This window comes from Camellia sinensis, chromosome 15 (assembly GCF_055761805.1).
Source record: "Camellia sinensis isolate YWXY chromosome 15, ASM5576180v1, whole genome shotgun sequence".
Classification (NCBI taxonomy): Eukaryota; Viridiplantae; Streptophyta; class Magnoliopsida; order Ericales; family Theaceae; genus Camellia; species Camellia sinensis.
The window spans coordinates 126,734,133-126,753,994 of NC_138975.1; the positions used below are offsets into that span (position 1 = coordinate 126,734,133).

Consider the following 19,862-nt stretch of genomic DNA (forward strand, 5'->3'; position numbering starts at 1 on the left):
AGATGGCAACAGAAAATGTTGTTTTATCTTACAACTCTGAACCTGGCTCGTTTTCTCCGTGAAGATGCTCCTATTCTGAAAGAGGATGAAACCGACCGACAAGTGGTTGCTGCTGTTGATGCTTGGAAACATGCCGATTTCCTTTGCCGAAATTATGTCTTGAACGGACTTGACAACACATTATACAACGTCTACAGTCCAATCAAGACAGCAAAGTAACTTTGGGAATCGTTGGAGAAAAAGTACAAAACGGAAGATGCCGGCTCAAAGAAATTTGTGGTTGGCAGATTCTTGGATTTTGTAATGGTTGATTCAAAAACTGTGATCAGCCAAGCTCAAGATTTCCAACTCATTCTGCATGACATTCATGCAGAAGGTATGTCTCTCAGTGAATCCTTCCAAGTTGCAGCCTTAATTGAAAAATTACCAAAAGGCTGGAAGGAATTCAAGAACTACCTCAAACACAAGCGCAAAGAAATTTCTATGGACGAGTTAATTGTGCGTTTGAGGATTGAGGAGGACAACTGCAATTCTGAAAAGCGGGCTGGTAAGCTTCCTATGGAGTCTAAGGCAAATGTGGTGGAACATGCTTCAAAAACCAAGAAACGAAAGTCTTTTGGAGAAAGTTCATCACAAGGCTCTAAAGGGGGGAAAAATAAAAAGTACAAGTTTAATGGCAAATGTTACATCTGTGACAAAGAGGGACATCGGGCCAAAGATTGCCGTAGCAAAGGCAAAAGCAAGAAAAGAACAAGCAAGAAGCCTGCTCAAGCCCATATGACTGAAGTGGACAATATTTCCAATGGTGTCGATGACATCAATCTTTCTGCAGTTGTTTCCGAGGTAAATCTTGTCGGAAATCCTAAAGAATGGTGGGTGGACACTGGTGCTACTCGTCATATCTGTGCCGACAAAAAGATGTTCACATCTTATTCTACAGTGGATAATGGTGAACAACTCTTTATGGGCAACTCCTCAACTTCCAAAGTTGAAGGACAATGAAAGATTGTACTCAAGATGACATCTGGAAAGGAACTCACTCTCAACAATGTGCTGCATGTACCGGACATTCGCAAGAATCTTGTTTCCGGATCTTTGTTGAGTAAGAATGGGTTTAGGCTAGTATTTGAGAGTGATAAATTTGTACTTACTAAGAATGGGATGTATGTAGGAAAAATGTTACATGTCTGATGGCCTTTTCAAGTTAAATGTAATGACCGTTGTACCCTCAGTTATTAATAATACTACATCTTCTTCTTACTTGCTTGAGTCTTCAAATTTATGGCATGGTAGATTAGGACATGTTAATTATGGATCTTTGCGTAGATTAATTAATATGGAATGTTTACCTAAATTTAACATTGATTCAAATCATAAATGTGAAATTTGCATTGAGGCAAAATTATCTAAAACTCCTTTTCATTCAATTGAAAGAAGTACGGAACCACTTGAATTAATTCATAGTGACATTTGTGATTTTAAATCAATTCAAACTAGAGGTGGGAAAAAGTATTTTATCACTTTTATAGATGACTATACTAGATATAGTTATGCTTATTTAATTCAAACCAAGGATGAAGCTTTGGAAACTTTCATTCAATATAAGAATGAAGTAGAAAATCAACTTGGTAAGAAAATCAAGAAACTTAGAAGTGATAGAGGTGGTGAATATGAATCACCTTTTGGTGAGTTTTGTAAAGAACATGGAATAATTCATCAAACCACCGCTCCTTACTCACCTCAGCAAAATGGAATTGCTGAAAGGACAAATAGGACTTTAAAAGAAATGATGAATGCCATGTTAATTAGTTTTGGATTACCTCAGAACTTGTGGGGGGAAGCAATAATTTTTGCTAATTATATTTTAAATAAAGTACCCCGAAAGAAAATAAATCAAACACCTTATGAATTGTGGCATGGAAGAGTACCATCCTACAAATACTTAAAAGTGTTGGGGTGTTTGGCTAAAGTGGCTATTCCCAGTCCTAAAAAGACTAAGATAGGTCCTAAGACCATTGATTGCATTTTCATTGGTTATGCCAAGAATAGTAGTACATATCGGTTTTTGATTCATAAATCAGAACATTCCGAAATGCATGTAAATACTATTATTGAATCTCGGAATGCATCTTTCTTTGAACATGTATTTCCAAAGAAGATTGGACAAGAGACTAGTAATAAGAAAAGATCTTTTGATGCTATTACTAGTAATGATCAAGAACATAATCAAGAACAAGAGTTAGATCAAACTGAAGAAGAGGAACCTAGGCGTAGTAAACGTGCTAGAACCTCAAAATCTTTTGGTCCAGATTTTCTAACATATTTGTTAGAAAATGAGCCTTTAACTTTTAAAGAGGCTATGTCCAGTCCTGAAGCTCCTTTATGGAAAGAAGCTGTCAATAGTGAAGTTGAATCCATCTTGCAAAATCACACTTGGGAATTAGTGGACTTGCCACCAGGTTGTAAACCTCTTGGGTACAAGTGGATTTTCAAAAGAAAATTAAAAGGGGATGGATCAATTGACAAATACAAGGCAAGACTTGTGGTCAAAGGATTTAGACAAAAAGAAGGTCTTGATTACTTTGACACATACTCTCCGGTTACTAGAATAACATCCATTAGAATGCTAATTGCCATTTCATCTCTATACAATCTAGAAATTCATCAAATGGATGTTAAAACCGCTTTCTTAAATGGTGAGTTAAATGAAGAAATTTACATGGAACAACCAAAAGGGTTTTCTGTTCCAGGGAAAGAAAAGAAAGTGTGTAAATTGGTTAAATCATTATATGGTTTAAAACAAACGCCAAAGCAATGGCATGAGAAATTTGACAAGGCAATGATGTCAAATGGATTTAAAATTAATGAGTGTGACAAATGTGTTTATATTAAAAACACAGATAAAGGTTATGTCATTGTATGTCTTTATGTAGATGATATGCTCATCATAGGTAGTAATAATGATATGATTAAAACTACCAAGAAAATGCTGAATAAACATTTTGACATGAAGGACATTGTAACAAGCCCGCGGGGGACCTCGCTACAGCTCGGACTCGACTTTGTAGTCACGGTTCTAAGTCTGAACCAAAGAGTCCAAATCCGGCAAATCGTTTTGAGAAAACAGATTTTTGAAAGAAGTGCCAAACATGGACTGCTTTGCCAGATACAGAGTCGCCACCTAAATATTTTATTTTGGGAAATTTAGGAAACCCTGACTCGGTGCCAAAAGGCCGCGTGTCCGTCATCACCAAAGTTGCCTCGGCTCGGGAACTTGGGTACGATTGGGGAAGGTCACTTCGTGAGCACCCCCGCTCGCCCGATCAAAGATCGGCCTCTACTAACCATGATATCTATTTTTGAAAACATTGTGAGTTCTTATTCTGGTTATTGGCCTAGGTTACTATGTGATGCGCGCAGCATACAAGTATAGATTGAGTCGCCTGAATTGGAACAAAGCATTTCATGTTCGCTATTTGAAAATGGTTTGCTACCCGCAGGTAGGCTTAAAATGCAGATTTTGCCACCCGCAGGTGGGCTTAGAAAAGATGGTTTTGCCACTATCTAGTGGGCTTAAAACACACAGTGAATGAATTGTTCCAATCCAAATAACCCAACCTTCACCCACAGGCACTCAGGCAGGTATATCACATAAGCATTTAGCCTCATGGTAAGCATGCTATCATGGCAGTCACTCACACGCATGCAAGGATGCTAAAGCATAAAACTCACCGAGTACTCCAAGCCAAAATAGAAACTATATTAGAAATCATGCATGAATCCTAAGTATACAGAGATGCCTAATGCAACACATGCAAGAATGCAAACTATAGCAGGCTCGACTATTCTAAACATGGCATATGGAATGTTACAACTAACATGTATTCAATTTTGGAATTGAAATACAAATGCAGTTAGTATGATGCGCCGAGCCCGGTGCATGCAATACAGATGAATGATGCAAACATGCTGTCATACTGTATGCTAATTGAAATATGCCCTAATCTAACCATCATAAGCGGATAAATAAAAGGGAGAAAGACGTGGGGTTGGAAGACATACAACACACACACGCACACTTATTACAGTTATGCCCTCGCGCAGAGGGTCCGAATAAATAATACAGTCCCGAATAAAAGAATATTACAGTCCAAATAATACAGTCTAAATAATGTACAAATTCCTAATTAATTTACAAATTAACTAAAAAAGCTGTAAAACTGGCATGCAAGCCAGGGATTGCCTTGCTTCTGATGGATGATGCATGTCCGGGTTGTCTTGCGCGGAAATCCACCGGGATGCCCCAATTAGCCTCTGTTTAGCAGTTATTCTTGGAAAGCGTGCCAAGCTCCGAAAAGTTGCTGATTCTTCATTTTGCTGCAACAGAGAGCAGGAAAGGGGCATAGCAATGTATTTTCACAAATATATGCATGCCTCGATCCTCGTGCCACCAATCACGCATACCGAGGCATGATGGCCGAGGAGTCGAATTGCACAATTCAATGTAGAATGAATGTACATGAAAACACAACAAAACCTAACTCCATCATGGATGATCCGGAGTGTCGGTGGCTGGGGAATTGAGACGCGTTCCGTCACTCAGAGTACGAAACGCACCTCGTTTCCCGCGCCCGGGCTAACTCCTATCCCGATCACGATGCAATATGCATGATATGCATGAATGCAACTAAGATACAACCTAGCATGCACAATGCTATGAAAATGAGATGTCTCGAAATGCGTGCACACGGGCACGCAAACCAAGAAAATGCATAAATGTGATCTAAGATACAACCTAGTATGCACTATGCTGTGAAAATGGGATGTCTCGAAATGCGTGCACACGGGCACGCAAACCGAGGAAATGACATACGCAATGCAAATGACATGGAAATATGATATGGGCTTACACTAACATGAGAGAGCCTCAGCCACACTCACATAAGAGGCCGATGGATGAAAATGAAGTGCCTCGAAATGCGTGCATACGGGCACGCAAACTGAGGTAATGACATATGCAATGCAATACGGCTAAAATGGCATATAGAATGCAACATGGACTTATACTAACATGAGAGAGCCTCAGCCACGCTCACATAAGAGGCCAATAGATGAAAATGAAGTGCCTCGAAATGCGTGCACACAGGCACGCAAATCGAGGCAATTGTATATGCAATGCAAATGACATGGAAATGGCATATAGAATGCAAAATGGACTTACACTAACATGAGAGAGCCTCAGCCACACTCACATAAGAGGCCGATGGATGAAAATGAAGTGCCTCGAAATGCGTGCACACGGGCACGCAAACCGAGGCAATGCAAAAATGCGAACTATGGCATGGGAAATGATATGCAAACATGGTAATAGAATTTAAGCACTGAAATGTGGGGGAAAACAGCCCCGAAATGAGGCGAAAACACACCCGATGCGAGGAATGGTCTCGAAACATGAATTTTGGGACCCGAAATGGCCTATGGCTATACCAAACATGCACAATATGGATATGCAATGAATAGATGGTAGCAAGGCAGCCCCAAAATTAGCATTTTACCAGTACAAATCATGGCCAAAAAGCAAGCAAAGATAGGGCAACAATGGCATGCAAAAATGGCCCTAAACATGAGATTATGAAGCAACTCACAGCTGCTAACTCCAAATAGGTTAGGACCCTTCAACAACATTGAAGAGGGACCAAAAATATGCATATTTACAGAACTGTAAAAACCCCAAAAACAATCATAGATAAGGCTAAGTTCTTGTGCAAGAAAATGGACCAAAAGGTGGCCAAAGAGGCAAGTGGTATATGCAAAGCCCAAACTGAAAAATTCCCTTCTACAACATTGAAGAGGGACCAAAAATAAGCATATTTACAGAACTATAAAAACCCCAAAACAGTATACAAACATGCTAAAAATGCAATGCAAAATGAGGCTCAAAAGAGGCTATAACACAAAGTGTGCAAAATATTCACCAAAACAGCAAAGACCCTTAATAAAACATGTTAAGAAGGTCAAAATAAGACTATTTATAGGCCTGTAAAAAGGCCAAAAACCGAAGCATAAGGGGCTGCCAAAGCATGCACGAAAATGGCATTCAAGGAGGATATTGAAGCAAGTGCAATATAGAGGGCTCAAACAGGGTTGAGCCCTTAATGAGACAAGAAAATGAGCTCAAAAAAATGACCTTTTCAGTTTTGGTCGGAGCTCAAATCAAAAAGCATAGATGGCTAAGAAATGTTGCAAGAAATGAGCTAAAAATAAAGGAAATGGACTCACCCTTGAAGATCAATACTTTTGTTGCTTCTTGGACCAATTTTGATGACTCTAAGCTGCTGGAATTCTTCCCCTTGCTTCTGAAATGGAGTGGTGATGGTAGAGCTTGGTGGTGATGAAGAAAACAAGGTGTAGGACTTAAGGATTTTTAGGAAAATGAGAGGGATGGAGGAGGATTTGTGTCTTGAGGCTTGAAGAACAAATTTTCTAACCCCCTAAAATGCATGCTTGCAGCTAGTTATATGGACAAAAAGAGGGTGTAAAGGTGGTGCAAAAAGGAGGTAAGCTTTCCCCTACAAAATATCCCTCGGATTGGGATATTTTCTGGGGGAAACAGCTGCACAGCTGTAAAGTACCAAGCATGAGGAACATGGCTGGCCCCTTACTTTTGCTGCAGGTGGCCGGCCGGCCACCCCCCCTAGCCGGCCAGCTAGGGGTCAAAAAGGTCAACTTGAAATAGTGGCCGGCCACCACATATTGGTGGCCTCCCAGGTCTCCTCTTCACAACCCTGTGGTTCGAATTTGGAAATTCTAAAATAGGAGAGAGAACAAGCCAATTTTAGGAGGGGTTCAAAAGGGTCAAAAGGAATTAATGGCCGGCCATATGATATTAAGATCCTCCCATGTGTGTACAACACAAATATGTGGTTCAAAGTTCAAGAAAGTGGGCCCAAGGTGTTCAACATTAGCCCGGAAGGAGGGGTTCAAAAGGGTCAGGTGGAATTACTGGCCGGCCATCAACTTTTAGGGTCCTCCCATGTGTGTACATCACAAATATGTGGTTTGGGGTTGAAGAAAGTAGCTCCAAGGTGTTCAACATTGGCTCGGAAGTGCGAAAAGCGGGTGTCGGAGGGTGAAAATGGAATATAACTGGTTGCCAAGATAATTGCTGGCCTCCCACCCTCCAGTGACCTCCCTGGTGATAAAATAGAGGCACCTGCCAAAAATGAACAAGAACCGATGCAAAACGAACCCTCAGGGGCCAAAACACGCAGTTCGGGGTCCCGAAAATGGGCTGCCAAGCACCGAAAGTGGCGTTCGGCCACGAAGTGGGTTTCTCAGACCCCAATGTCCCTCAAAAGGGAGAAAATAAGACATATGCCAAAAACCAAAGCAAACGGAGATGGTTAGGCGGTCCCGAACCGAGGCACACGGCCAACAGTCCCGAAAACCGGGAACCGGGCTCCGAAATGGGCAAAATGGCCTATGACCACAAAACGTAGCCCACGGCCACTAAGAGATGGTCTACAGGACTTCTCCCTCCCCTCAGGAAAAGAAACAAAGAAAACTGAGTCTGGTTCGCAAACCGAGGCAAGGCACAGAAGAGGGTTCGGAAATCCGAAGGCAGGGCTCACGGCCGCGACTCTGAGACTTCTGAACGAGCGCATTATGCGACATCACCAAGCGCTCAATCGGTGACGTCTGAGTCTTAAGGTCGGTCAAAAATAGGGTGTCTACAGACATGGGCATTGCTGATGTAATTCTTGGTATGAAAATTACCAAAACATCAGAAGGATATACTTTGCCACAATCTCATTACATTGAGAAAATACTTGACAAATTCAGCAAAGATGATGATTATCTAGCTAGAACACCTGTAGATGTTAATTTGTATCTTTCTAAAAATGTACAGGAAATTATTTCTCAATTAGAGTATGCCCAAATTATGGGTTCTAAGATATCTCCGATTTACTCGTAACATTGGGCTGAATTATACTAGATATCCAGCAGTACTTGAAGGATACTGTGATGCAAATTGGATATCGGATACAAGAGACTCAAAGTCCACCAGTGGGTATGTCTTTACTCTTGGCGGGGCGGCTGTATCTTGGAAATCTTCCAAACAGACTTGAATTGCTAGGTCTACTATGGAATCTGAATTCATAGCTTTAGATAAAGCAGGGGAAGAGGCAGAATGGCTTCGCCACTTCCTTGAAGATATTCCAATTTGGCCAAAACCGGTGCCTGCTATATGTATACATTGCGATAGTCAATCAGCAATAGGTAGAGCACAGAGTCATATGTATAACGGTAAGTCTCGACACATTCGTCGTCGACATAATACCGTAAGACAACTACTCTCTAATGGAATTATTTCCATAGAATATGTTAAGTCTAAAGACAACATAGCGGATCCACTAACCAAAGGGTTAGCAAGAGAGTTAGTTGAAAATTCATCGAGGGGAATTGGACTTAAGCCTATTAAATAAGAGTTACCACAACGGCAACCCAACCTAGTTGACTGGAGATCCCAAGATCTAGGTTCAAAGGGACAACCGAGTTGTGATTGACTCAGAAGGATCACTGTGGAGTCCAACTCCTACCCATTTCTATGATGAAATAAGTGATGTCTGCAGCGATTTAGGTTAAGTAATACTTTTAATGATTCTTATATCTAGGTAAACCTAGTGGAGTATGGCAGGATCCTTTTCATAAGAATCACCTATGTGAGTGTGAACTGGGCCGGTTCTATGAGATTTGTGAAGGGCTACAATTCTCTAGAGCACTCATGAAAGACCAGGTTGTTCAGGGCCAAAATGAACACAATAGTGAGAACTAAACTGTGGCTGGAAATATACTGTGTGAGTTCTATTGTCTTGGTTTACCCAAACGGCTGAACAGTTCAAGATATCATGTTCACTGGTTAGCTAGTAAATCCGATAGTGTCTCACAAGGGAAGGTTCAAAGCCAAAAGCTACCTATCCTTTGCAGAATATTTTCAATTTCTTTACTCTCTGTAATAGATCATGTTGTTGCATTTTCTCTCCGTCAAATTCCATTCATGTGGGGGATTGTTGGAAAAATGGTTTAATATAGGCATATTTTTTAGCTCAATTTGAGTGGGCCCCAAACGTCTTTTGGGTTGGGTCCGAAGAGGTGACGTGTTCCTTGCTACGTGGCAAGTCACACGATGAAGACGGAACGTCAAAACCATTTATGAGTGAATGGGAAGTTGACGTCGTTTTCGGGTTTAACATTAATTTTTATTTAGATAAAATTCATTTGAATTTTTTCAATAAAAAATTATTGTGGGAATTTAATTTAATTCTAATTCTAATTTTGGGTTCCTAAGTGGTTTCCTAAAGTTTGTAATTGTGGGAATTTAATTTAATTCTAAATTCAAATTTTTGGGTTCCTAAGTGGTTTCCTAAAAATTTGTACCTCTTCCTTTATTTATTAAACTATTTAAATAGTTTAATATATATATTTATATATACATTTTCTAATAGTTTATTAAAGTTGCAACAGTTTCTTTATTTGTCCACTAACGGACAAATCATTATTGAATATTGAGGTTCATATTCAACGGTGGGAATTTGTTTGAATTTCAAATTATATTTGTTTGAAATATGTTGCACCTGTTCGGCTTGAGCTTTTTTCTGTTCCAGGTGTGTTTCACACCGGTTCGGCCCTATTTATATCCAACCTGTCCAACAGTTTTGACCCCGGGAAAAATTCAGTCTGTTTATGGTCCTTTTGCTGTCTAAAAATACTGCATTTGTTTTTATTCTTCATTTATAATTTTAGGAAAAATATTCAGAGAGTTAGAACACAGGTTTGGTTCGCCGAACAAGTTGTTTGGAGTACTACTACAATTTGTGAAGATCATTGTATCTTGGGAGATAGACGCCACTCAACCGTAAGTACCATAGCGGGGCGAATCTGTCTTAAGGACAGAGTGTCACACACTCGACTTGGTCTTGAAATTTTTATTTGGTTCGACATAATAAATCCGGTATGTTATTTATTTATTTTGTTTGATTTTATTTCGGAACACGTCACCTCTTCGGACCCAACCCAAAAGACGTTTGGGGCCTACTCAAATTGAGCTAAAAAATATGCCTATATTAAACCATTTTTCCAACAATCCCCCACATGAATGGAATTTGACGGAGAGAAAATGCAACAACATGATCTATTACAGAGAGTAAAGAAATTGAAAAAATTCTACAAAGGATAGGTAGTTTTTGGCTTTGAACCTTCCCTTGTGAGACACTATCGGATTTACTAGCTAACCAGTGAACATGATGTCTTGAACTGTTCAGCCGTTTGTGTAAACCAAGACAATAGAACTCACACAGTATATTTCCAGCCACAGTTTAGTTCTCACTATTGTGTTCATTTTGGCCCTGAACAACCTGGTCTTTCATGAGTGCTCTAGAGAATTGTAGCCCTTCACAAATCTCATAGAACCGGCCCAGTTCACACTCACATAGGTGATTCTTATGAAAAGTATCCTGCCATACTCCACTAGGTTTACCTAGATATAAGAATCTTTAAAGGTATTACTTAACCTAAATCGCTGCAGACATCACTTATTTCATCATAAAAATGGGTAGGAGTTGGACTCCACAGTGATCCTTCTGAGTCAATCACAACTCGGTTGTCCCTTTGAACCTAGATCTTGGGATCTCCAGTCAACTAGGTTGGGTTGCCGTTGTGGTAACTCTTATTTAATAGGCTTAAGTCCAATTCCCCTCGATGAATTTTCAACTAACTCTCTTGCTAACCCTTTGGTTAGTGGATCCGCTATGTTGTCTTTAGACTTAACGTATTCGATGGAAATAATTCCATTAGAGAGTAGTTGTCTTACGGTATTATGTCGACGACGAATGTGTCGAGACTTACCGTTATACATATGACTCTGTGCTCTACCTATTGCTGATTGACTATCGCAATGTATGCATATAGCAGGCACCGGTTTTGGCCAAATTGGAATATCTTCAAGGAAGTGGCGAAGCCATTCTGCCTCTTTCCCTGCTTTGTCTAAAGCTATGAATTCAGATTCCATAGTAGACCTAGCAATACAAGTCTGTTTGGAAGATTTCCAAGATACAGCCGCCCCACCAAGAGTAAAGACATACCCACTGGTGGACTTTGAGTCTCTTGTATCCGATATCCAATTTGCATCACAGTATCCTTCAAGTACTGCTGGATATCTAGTATAATTCAGCCCAATGTTACGAGTAAATCGGAGATATCTTAAAACCCTTATAATTGCTTTCCAGTGTTCTACTCCCGGATTACTCGTATATCTACTTAATTTACTTACTGCATAAGCTATATCTGGGCGAGTGCAGTTCATTAAGTACATTAAGCTTCCAATAATTTGGGCATACTCTAATTGAGAAATACTTTCCTGTACATTTTTAGAAAGATACAAATTAACATCTACAGGTGTTCTAGCTAAATGATCATCATCTTTGCTGAATTTGTCAAGTATTTTCTCAATGTAATGAGATTGTGACAAAGTATATCCTTCTGATGTTTTGGTAATTTTCATACCAAGAATTACATCAGCAATGCCCATGTCCTTCATGTCAAAATGTTTATTCAACATTTTCTTGGTAGTTTTAATCATATCATTATTACTACCTATGATGAGCATATCATCTACATAAAGACATACAATGACATAACCTTTATCTGTGTTTTTAATATAAACACATTTGTCACACTCATTAATTTTAAATCCACTTGAAATCATTGCCTTGTCAAATTTCTCATGCCATTGCTTTGGCGCTTGTTTTAAACCATATAATGATTTAACCAATTTACACACTTTCTTTTCTTTCCCTGGAACAGAAAACCCTTCTGGTTGTTCCATGTAAATTTCTTCATTTAACTCACCATTTAAGAAAGCGGTTTTAACATCCATTTGATGAATTTCTAGATTGTATAGAGATGAAATGGCAATTAGCATTCTAATGGATGTTATTCTAGTAACCGGTGAGTATGTGTCAAAGTAATCAAGACCTTCTTTTTGTCTAAATCCTTTGACCACAAGTCTTGCCTTGTATTTGTCAATTGATCCATCCGCTTTTAATTTTCTTTTGAAAATCCACTTGTACCCAAGAGGTTTACAACATGGTGGCAAGTCCACTAATTCCCAAGTGTGATTCTGCAAGATGGATTCAACTTCACTATTGACAGCTTCTTTCCATAAAGGAGCTTTAGGACTGGACATAGCCTCTTTAAAAGTTAAAGGCTCATTTTCTAACAAATATGTTAGAAAATCTGGACCAAAAGATTTTGAGGTTCTAGCACGTTTACTACGCCTAGGTTCCTCTTCTTCAGTTTGATCTAACTCTTGTTCTTGATCATGTTCTTGATCATTACTAGTAATAGCATCAAAAGATCTTTTCTTATTACTAGTCTCTTGTCCAATCTTCTTTGGAAATACATGTTCAAAGAAAGATGCATTCCGAGATTCAATAATAGTATTTACATGCATTTCAGAATGTTCTGATTTATGAATCAAAAACCGATATGCACTACTATTCTTGGCATAACCAATGAAAATGCAATCAATGGTCTTAGGACCTATCTTAGTCTTTTTAGGACTAGGAATAGCCACTTTAGCCAAACACCCCCACACTTTTAAGTATTTGTAGGATGGTACTCTTCCATGCCACAATTCATAAGGTGTTTGATTTATTTTCTTTCGGGGTACTTTATTTAAAATATAATTAGCAGAAATTATTGCTTCCCCCTACAAATTCTGAGGTAATCCAGAACTAATTAACATGGCATTCATCATTTCTTTTAAAGTCCTATTTGTCCTTTCAGCAATTCCATTTTGCTGAGGTGAGTAAGGAGCGGTGGTTTGATGAATTATTCCATGTTCTTTACAAAACTCACCAAAAGGTGATTCATATTCACCACCTCTATCACTTCTAAGTTTCTTGATTTTCTTACCAAGTTGATTTTCTACTTCATTCTTATATTGAATGAAAGTTTCCAAAGCTTCATCCTTGGTTTGAATTAAATAAACATAACTATATCTAGTATAGTCATCTATAAAAGTGATAAAATACTTTTTCCCACCTCTAGTTTGAATTGATTTAAAATCACAAATGTCACTATGAATTAATTCAAGTGGTTCCGTACTTCTTTCAATTGAATGAAAAGGAGTTTTAGATAATTTTGCCTCAATGCAAATTTCACATTTATGATTTGAATCAATGTTAAATTTAGGTAAACATTCTATATTAATTAATCTACGCAAAGATCCATAATTAACATGTCCTAGTCTACCATGCCATAAATTTGAAGACTCAAGTAAGTAAGAAGAAGATGTAGTATTATTAATAACTGAGGGTACAACGGTCATTACATTTAACTTGAAAAGGCCATCAGACATGTAACCTTTTTCCTACATACATCCCATTCTTAGTAAGTACAAATTTATCACTCTCAAATACTAGCCTAAACCCATTCTTACTCAACAAAGATCCGGAAACAAGATTCTTGCGAATGTCCGGTACATGCAGCACATTGTTGAGAGTGAGTTCCTTTCCAGATGTCATCTTGAGTACAATCTTTCCTTGTCCTTCAACTTTGGAAGTTGAGGAGTTGCCCATAAAGAGTTGTTCACCATTATCCACTGTAGAATAAGATGTGAACATCTTTTTGTCGGCACAGATATGGCGAGTAGCACCAGTGTCCACCCACCATTCTTTAGGATTTCCGACAAGATTTACCTCAGAAACAACTGCAGAAAGATTGATGTCATCGACACCATTGGAAATATTGTCCACTTCAGTCATATGGGCTTGAGCAGGCTTCTTGCTTGTTCTTTTCTTGCTTTTGCCTTTGCTACGGCAATCTTTGGCCCGATGTCCCTCTTTGTCACAGATGTAACATTTGCCATTAAACTTGTACTTTTTATTTTTCCCCCCTTTAGAGCCTTGTGATGAACTTTCTCCAAAAGACTTTCGTTTCTTGGTTTTTGAAGCATGTTCCACCACATTTGCCTTAGACTCCATAGGAAGCTTACCAGCCCGCTTTTCAGAATTGCGGTTGTCCTCCTCAATCCTCAAACGCACAATTAACTCGTCCATAGAAATTTCTTTGCGCTTGTGTTTGAGGTAGTTCTTGAATTCCTTCCAGCCTTTTGGTAATTTTGAAATTAAGGTTGCAACTTGGAAAGATTCACTGAGAGACATACCTTCTGCGTGAATGTCATGCAGAATGAGTTGGAAATCTTGAGCTTGGCTGATCACAGTTTTTGAATCAACCATTACAAAATCCAAGAATCTGCCAACCACAAATTTCTTTGAGCCGGCATCTTCCGTTTTGTACTTTTTCTCCAACGATTCCCAAAGTTACTTTGCTGTCTTGATTGGACTGTAGACGTTGTATAATGTGTTGTCAAGTCCGTTCAAGACATAATTCCGGCAAAGGAAATCGGCATATTTCCAAGCATCAACCGCAGCAACCACTTGCCGGTCGGTTTCATCCTCTTTCAGGATAGGAGCATCTTCATGGAGAAAACGAGCCAGGTTCAGAGTTGTAAGATAAAACAACATTTTCTGTTGCCATCTTTTAAAGTCAGTTCCTAAGAACTTCTCTGGCTTTTCACCGTGATTTACTGGTACTGTTACAACAGGAGAGGGGGTTGGCGTCATTGCAGCCACCACAGTAGTACTTGTTTGGGCATTAGTTTCAGTAGCCATCAATTCTAATATATAAAACAAAATTATAATTAGAATTTACACTACACAGAAAATTAAACCAAATTCACAGAATTAAATTCTGTAAAAAATAAAAGAAACAAGAATGTAACTTTTATTTTCCAATTAATTTGAAAATAAAATAAAATTTTATTTAAACAAATTAATTCCACACAGAAAATTAAATTCAGTAAAATAAAAGAAATAAAACTATAACTTTTATTTTTCAATTAATTTGGAAATAAAATAAAATTTTATTTAACCAAAATAATTCCACACAAGAAATTAAATTCTGTAAAAATAAAAGAAATAAAAACTATAACTTTTATTTTTCAATTAATTTGGAAATAAAATAAAATTTTATTTAACCAAATTAATTCCACACAAGAAAATTAATTCCAGTAACACTTCAATAATTAAAATACTGAAATAGAATTTTAATTAATGAAAACTCAGAAAATAATTTTTAAAACCCAAAATTTATTTTTGAAAAAATTCCACAAAAATATATTCTTAATTGTTAATGACACCAGTATCGTACTACTAGTTGTTGTCAAAGAAAAGAGGTAGTATATTACTACTATCTGTTAAATAGCATATAATCACTATTTGTTTTTCCAACCAGAATATTATTTTGTAAATCCACAGAAAATAATTTTATTCCTACGAAGAATGAAAAAGGAAAACAAACGAAAAATTCTGTAAACAGAATAATTCGGATCTGTCTTAAGATTGTTGGAACAATCTTCTGTGTAAATAAAATAACTAGAAATAAAATCAAACAAAATAAATAAATAACATACCGGATTTATTATGTCGAACCAAATAAAAATTTCAAGACCAAGTCGAGTGTGTGACACTCTGTCCTTAAGACAGATTCGCCCCGCTATGGTACTTACGGTTGAGTGGCGTCTATCTCCCAAGATACAATGATCTTCACAAATTGTAGTAGTACTCCAAACAACTTGTTCGGCGAACCAAACCTGTGTTCTAACTCTCTGAATATTTTTCCTAAAATTATAAATGAAGAATAAAAACAAATGCAGTATTTTTGGACAGCAAAAGGACCATAAACAGACTTAATTTTTCCCGGGGTCAAAACTGTTGGACAGGTTGGATATAAATAGGGCCGAACCGGTGTGAAACACACCTGGAACAGAAAAAAGCTCAAGCCGAACAGGTGCAACATATTTCAAACAAATATAATTTGAAATTCAAACAAATTCCCACCGTTGAATATGAACCTCAATATTCAAATAATGATTTGTCCGTTAGTGGACAAATAAAGAAACTGTTGCAACTTTAATAAACTATTAGAAAATGTATATATAAATATATATATATTAAACTATTTAAATAGTTTAATAAATAAAGGAAGAGGTACAAATTTTTAGGAAACCACTTAGGAACCCAAAAATTTGAATTTAGAATTAAATTAAATTCCCACAATTACAAACTTTAGGAAACCACTTAGGAACCCAAAATTAGAATTAGAATTAAATTAAATTCCCACAATAATTTTTTATTGAAAAAATTCAAATGAATTTTATCTAAATAAAAATTAATGTTAAACCCGAAAACGACGTCAACTTCCCATTCACTCATAAATGGTTTTGACGTTCCGTCTTCACCGTGTGACTTGCCTCGCAGCAAGGAACACGTCACCTCTTCGGACCCAACCCAAAAGACGTTTGGGGCCCACTCAAATTGAACTAAAAAATATGCCTATATTAAACCATTTTTCCAACAATACTCACTTCACATTGAAGGTATTGAATCTCATCTTATCATTCATGGAACATACTCTCTCTTCTTCTCTCTACACCTAGAGAGAATTTCATCTTCTCCGATTACTTATTCCTACACCAAAAGGGTTTTCCGGCCGGGCAGCTCTCACAGTATCTCTGTTTTGTATGCTCTTGATTCCTAGATAGTACAATTCAGCCACAAAGCTCCGATCCACTTCATCCAGTGCGAGATTCAGTACACACAAAGAAGAAGAAGAAGAAAAAGAAGAAGAAGAACGAGCGCAGATGGCAGTGCCAACGTCACGTAAAAAGACGAAAGAAAAAAGGTAGAAAAAGAAAAAAGCAATGAATCAACAGGTCGATATGGTTACAGGATTAATGATGCAATTACTAATTGAGGCCTTCAAGACGCAACTTGAAGACATCAAACCATGCCAAGGAGGCCATTCCGAAATCTTTGAGGTTCCCAGTAGACTCCGAGACCTAGAACCCGCTGCATTTAAGCCCCGCATTGTTTCAATCGGCCCTTATCACCATAAGCACGAGCATCTCAAGGAAATCGAAACGCATAAGTGGCAGCTTCTTAAACATGCCCTCGAACAGAGGCAGTCGCTGCTGATGGTTGACGACCTTTGGAGTTCGATGCTTCCCCTAGTTAATGATACAAAGAAGTGCTATGACAAGCCCATAGAAGGTCTCACTAAGTCACAATTCGCGGAAATGATGTTGCTCGATGCTTGTTTCATACTTGAGTTGCTGCGAGGCTCTGCCAATGGGTGGGAGAGTTGCGGGTATGCTTCCGACCAAGGTTTTAAAAAGCAGCCGCAACCGTTACATAACGTCGTTACGTAACGGTTTTGGTGGTTACCGCTACCCGTTACGGCCGCTTTTGCAGTGTGATTGAGATTCACAGGTGCGCCGGCCGTAGCAGCTGCTGTAGCGGTCGTAACGGTGCCGTAACAGCCGTAACGGCCTGTTACGTACCGTTACGTAACGGTTCCAAACTGTTTCTTTCGAAAAAACACAAAAAAAAACTGAAAATGAGAGAAGAGAGATAGAGAGAAGAAGGAAGATAAAGAGAGAAAATAGAGGAGCAAGAGATAGAGAGAGAGAGAGAGAGAGAAGAGGGAAGATGAAGAACATATTATTGATTTGTTGAAACTATAAGATGTATACTATTCTATTCAGCTGCTATCACTAAACCATTTTGTTTGTGTGTGTCTATCTATATATTGTTTGAAAATAATAATAATAATAATAAGTGTGGTTATTATCTATTTGGTTTGGTTAAAATATGTATATATATATATATATATATATATATATATGTATTTAGGCTCTTATTTATTCTTTTACTTTTGTCATTATTTATCTTATATATAATAGTTAGTGATTGATTTTTTGTAAAATATAAAGTCATTAATTATTAAAATAAAATGTAAAAAAATCAGTTTATAGTGATTTAAAAATATAAAATATATTGGATCATACTTTAAAATTTATAAAAATTGATCAATATTTATTTTTAACCCAATAAATATGATCATGGAAAAAAAATATGTGTATCGGTAAGTTTTTTTCAAATTGTGCAAAAAATAAAAAAATTCACGGTTCCGGTTACCGCAACCGTTACACTACGGCCTTTACACCCCGCAACCGCAACCGCGTCACCGCCACCGTTACGGCAACCGCAACCGCTTTTCAGAACCTTGCTTCCGACCCATTGGTTGTGTTTAACTTGCGGGGGTTTCATACCTTTCATACAACAGGACTTGCTAATGCTTGAGAATCAGTTACCATTTTCGGTACTCCACAAATTCTTTACCATCGTTTGGGACGAAAGGGCAAATCATGAGTCACTTGTTGAACTAGTCCTCAAATTTTTCGATCCACTCTTTCCTGGGATTTCCAAAAATCTGTCCAAGCATTCAAAACCCAATGAAACACCTCTTCACATCCTAGACATTGTTCGCATGTCCCTCGAACCATCCCGAAAAGATGTCGAACAAAGCTCTGAAACAAATAAGCGGATTCGCAGTTGTTGTCCAGGTCCCTCACTTTGTCACTTCCCCGGTCCCAATTCCTTTTCCTTCCCTTGTTGGCAAAAAACCAATCAAGGTCATGATGCAGCAAGGGCTGTTCAAGACGAAGAAGGCGAGAGAGGGAGTCTCCAATCCCCCCCAACCACCACCACCAACTCTTTTCCAGTTCAGGAACGTACAGGAAGGACTGTTGTTCAAGAGAACAAAGAAGAGGGCGAGGGACATGATGCAGCAATCCAGGAAGAAAAGGAGGGGACAACACCCAAGTCTCCAGAAATAGCAATGCACTCTGTTACAAGGCTAAGGGGTACAGGCATTATATTTGAAACCAAGGATTCCACAAAATTCACAGATATTGAGTTCAAAGAAGGTAAGCTCTTGATTCCACCCCTTTTGATCCATGACTTAACCAAATCAATCTTTCTCAATCTAATGGCTTTCGAGCAGTGTTATCCGCATTGTGATAGCTATATCACCTCTTACATAAGTTTCATGGATGAATTAATAAACTCCCCCAAAGATGTGGAGCACTTGTATGAGAAACGGATTATAGTTCACCAGTTGGGAAGCGAAGAGGATGTAGCTACCCTCTTCAACAATCTTCGCAAAGAAATAGTGTTTGACACCAGCGATTACTATCTCCTTGACGTATCCCAAAAGCTGAATAAGCATTACCAACAAAAATGGCGGACTTGGAAAGCCATATTTAGGCATGAGTATCTCAAAGACCCTTGGAAAATTATCTCTCTCGTGGCAGCAAGTTTTCTAATTCTTCTCACAATGGCACAGACTGCCTACACTATAATAACTTATCACTTTTCTAAGCCTTGAATTGTTCTTATATCTTTTTCTCTTCAGAATATTGTATGATATAATCTAATAAAGCCAGTGAATCATTTACTGTGCTTTTTTTTTTAATAATCTCATCAAAAACTTCCTAGTCTCATCAGAATAAAAATTGAGTTGTATTGAATTTTATGTATTTGATTTTTTTTTTCTTCTTTACTTGGTAAAATCAAGGTGTTTGGTTTCAATTTTTTGAATTAATTTTTTTGAAAATTGAGTTTTTTTTTTTTCATATTTTTTTTTTTGTTTTTAGTGAATATTTTTAAAATTTTAAGCAATTTTTTTAGTTTTTTAGATGTACCTTACTTAGATGTATCTAAAAAGTAAACTAATTGTAAAAAAATATTTTAAAAAATTAATAAATACACAAGAATACAAAAAAATGCACTGAATTTTTTTATTTTTATTTTTTTTTGGTATTTTTGGTATTTAGTGAAAAATATTATACTTTTTAAGTATGTCTATGTTAGGTGTATTTAAAAATTAAAAATTTC

The 19,862-nt window shown here is 37.7% G+C and overlaps 1 protein-coding gene across 1 annotated transcript; it reads left to right on the forward strand.

The window, feature by feature from the left end:
• The first annotated feature begins 18,258 nt into the window (after positions 1 to 18,258).
• LOC145813282 (UPF0481 protein At3g47200-like) lies at positions 18,259 to 19,353 on the forward strand. Its single transcript, XM_082908567.1, has one exon. The coding sequence runs from the start codon at positions 18,259 to 18,261 to the stop codon at positions 19,351 to 19,353; it is 1,095 nt and encodes a 364-aa protein (XP_082764693.1).
• The last annotated feature ends 509 nt before the right edge of the window (positions 19,354 to 19,862 follow it).

Bases quoted from the DNA above. Each gene is read 5' to 3' on its own strand.
- LOC145813282 (XM_082908567.1), top strand. From the start codon at position 18,259: ATGCTTGAGAATCAGTTACCATTTTCGGTACTCCACAAATTCTTTACC.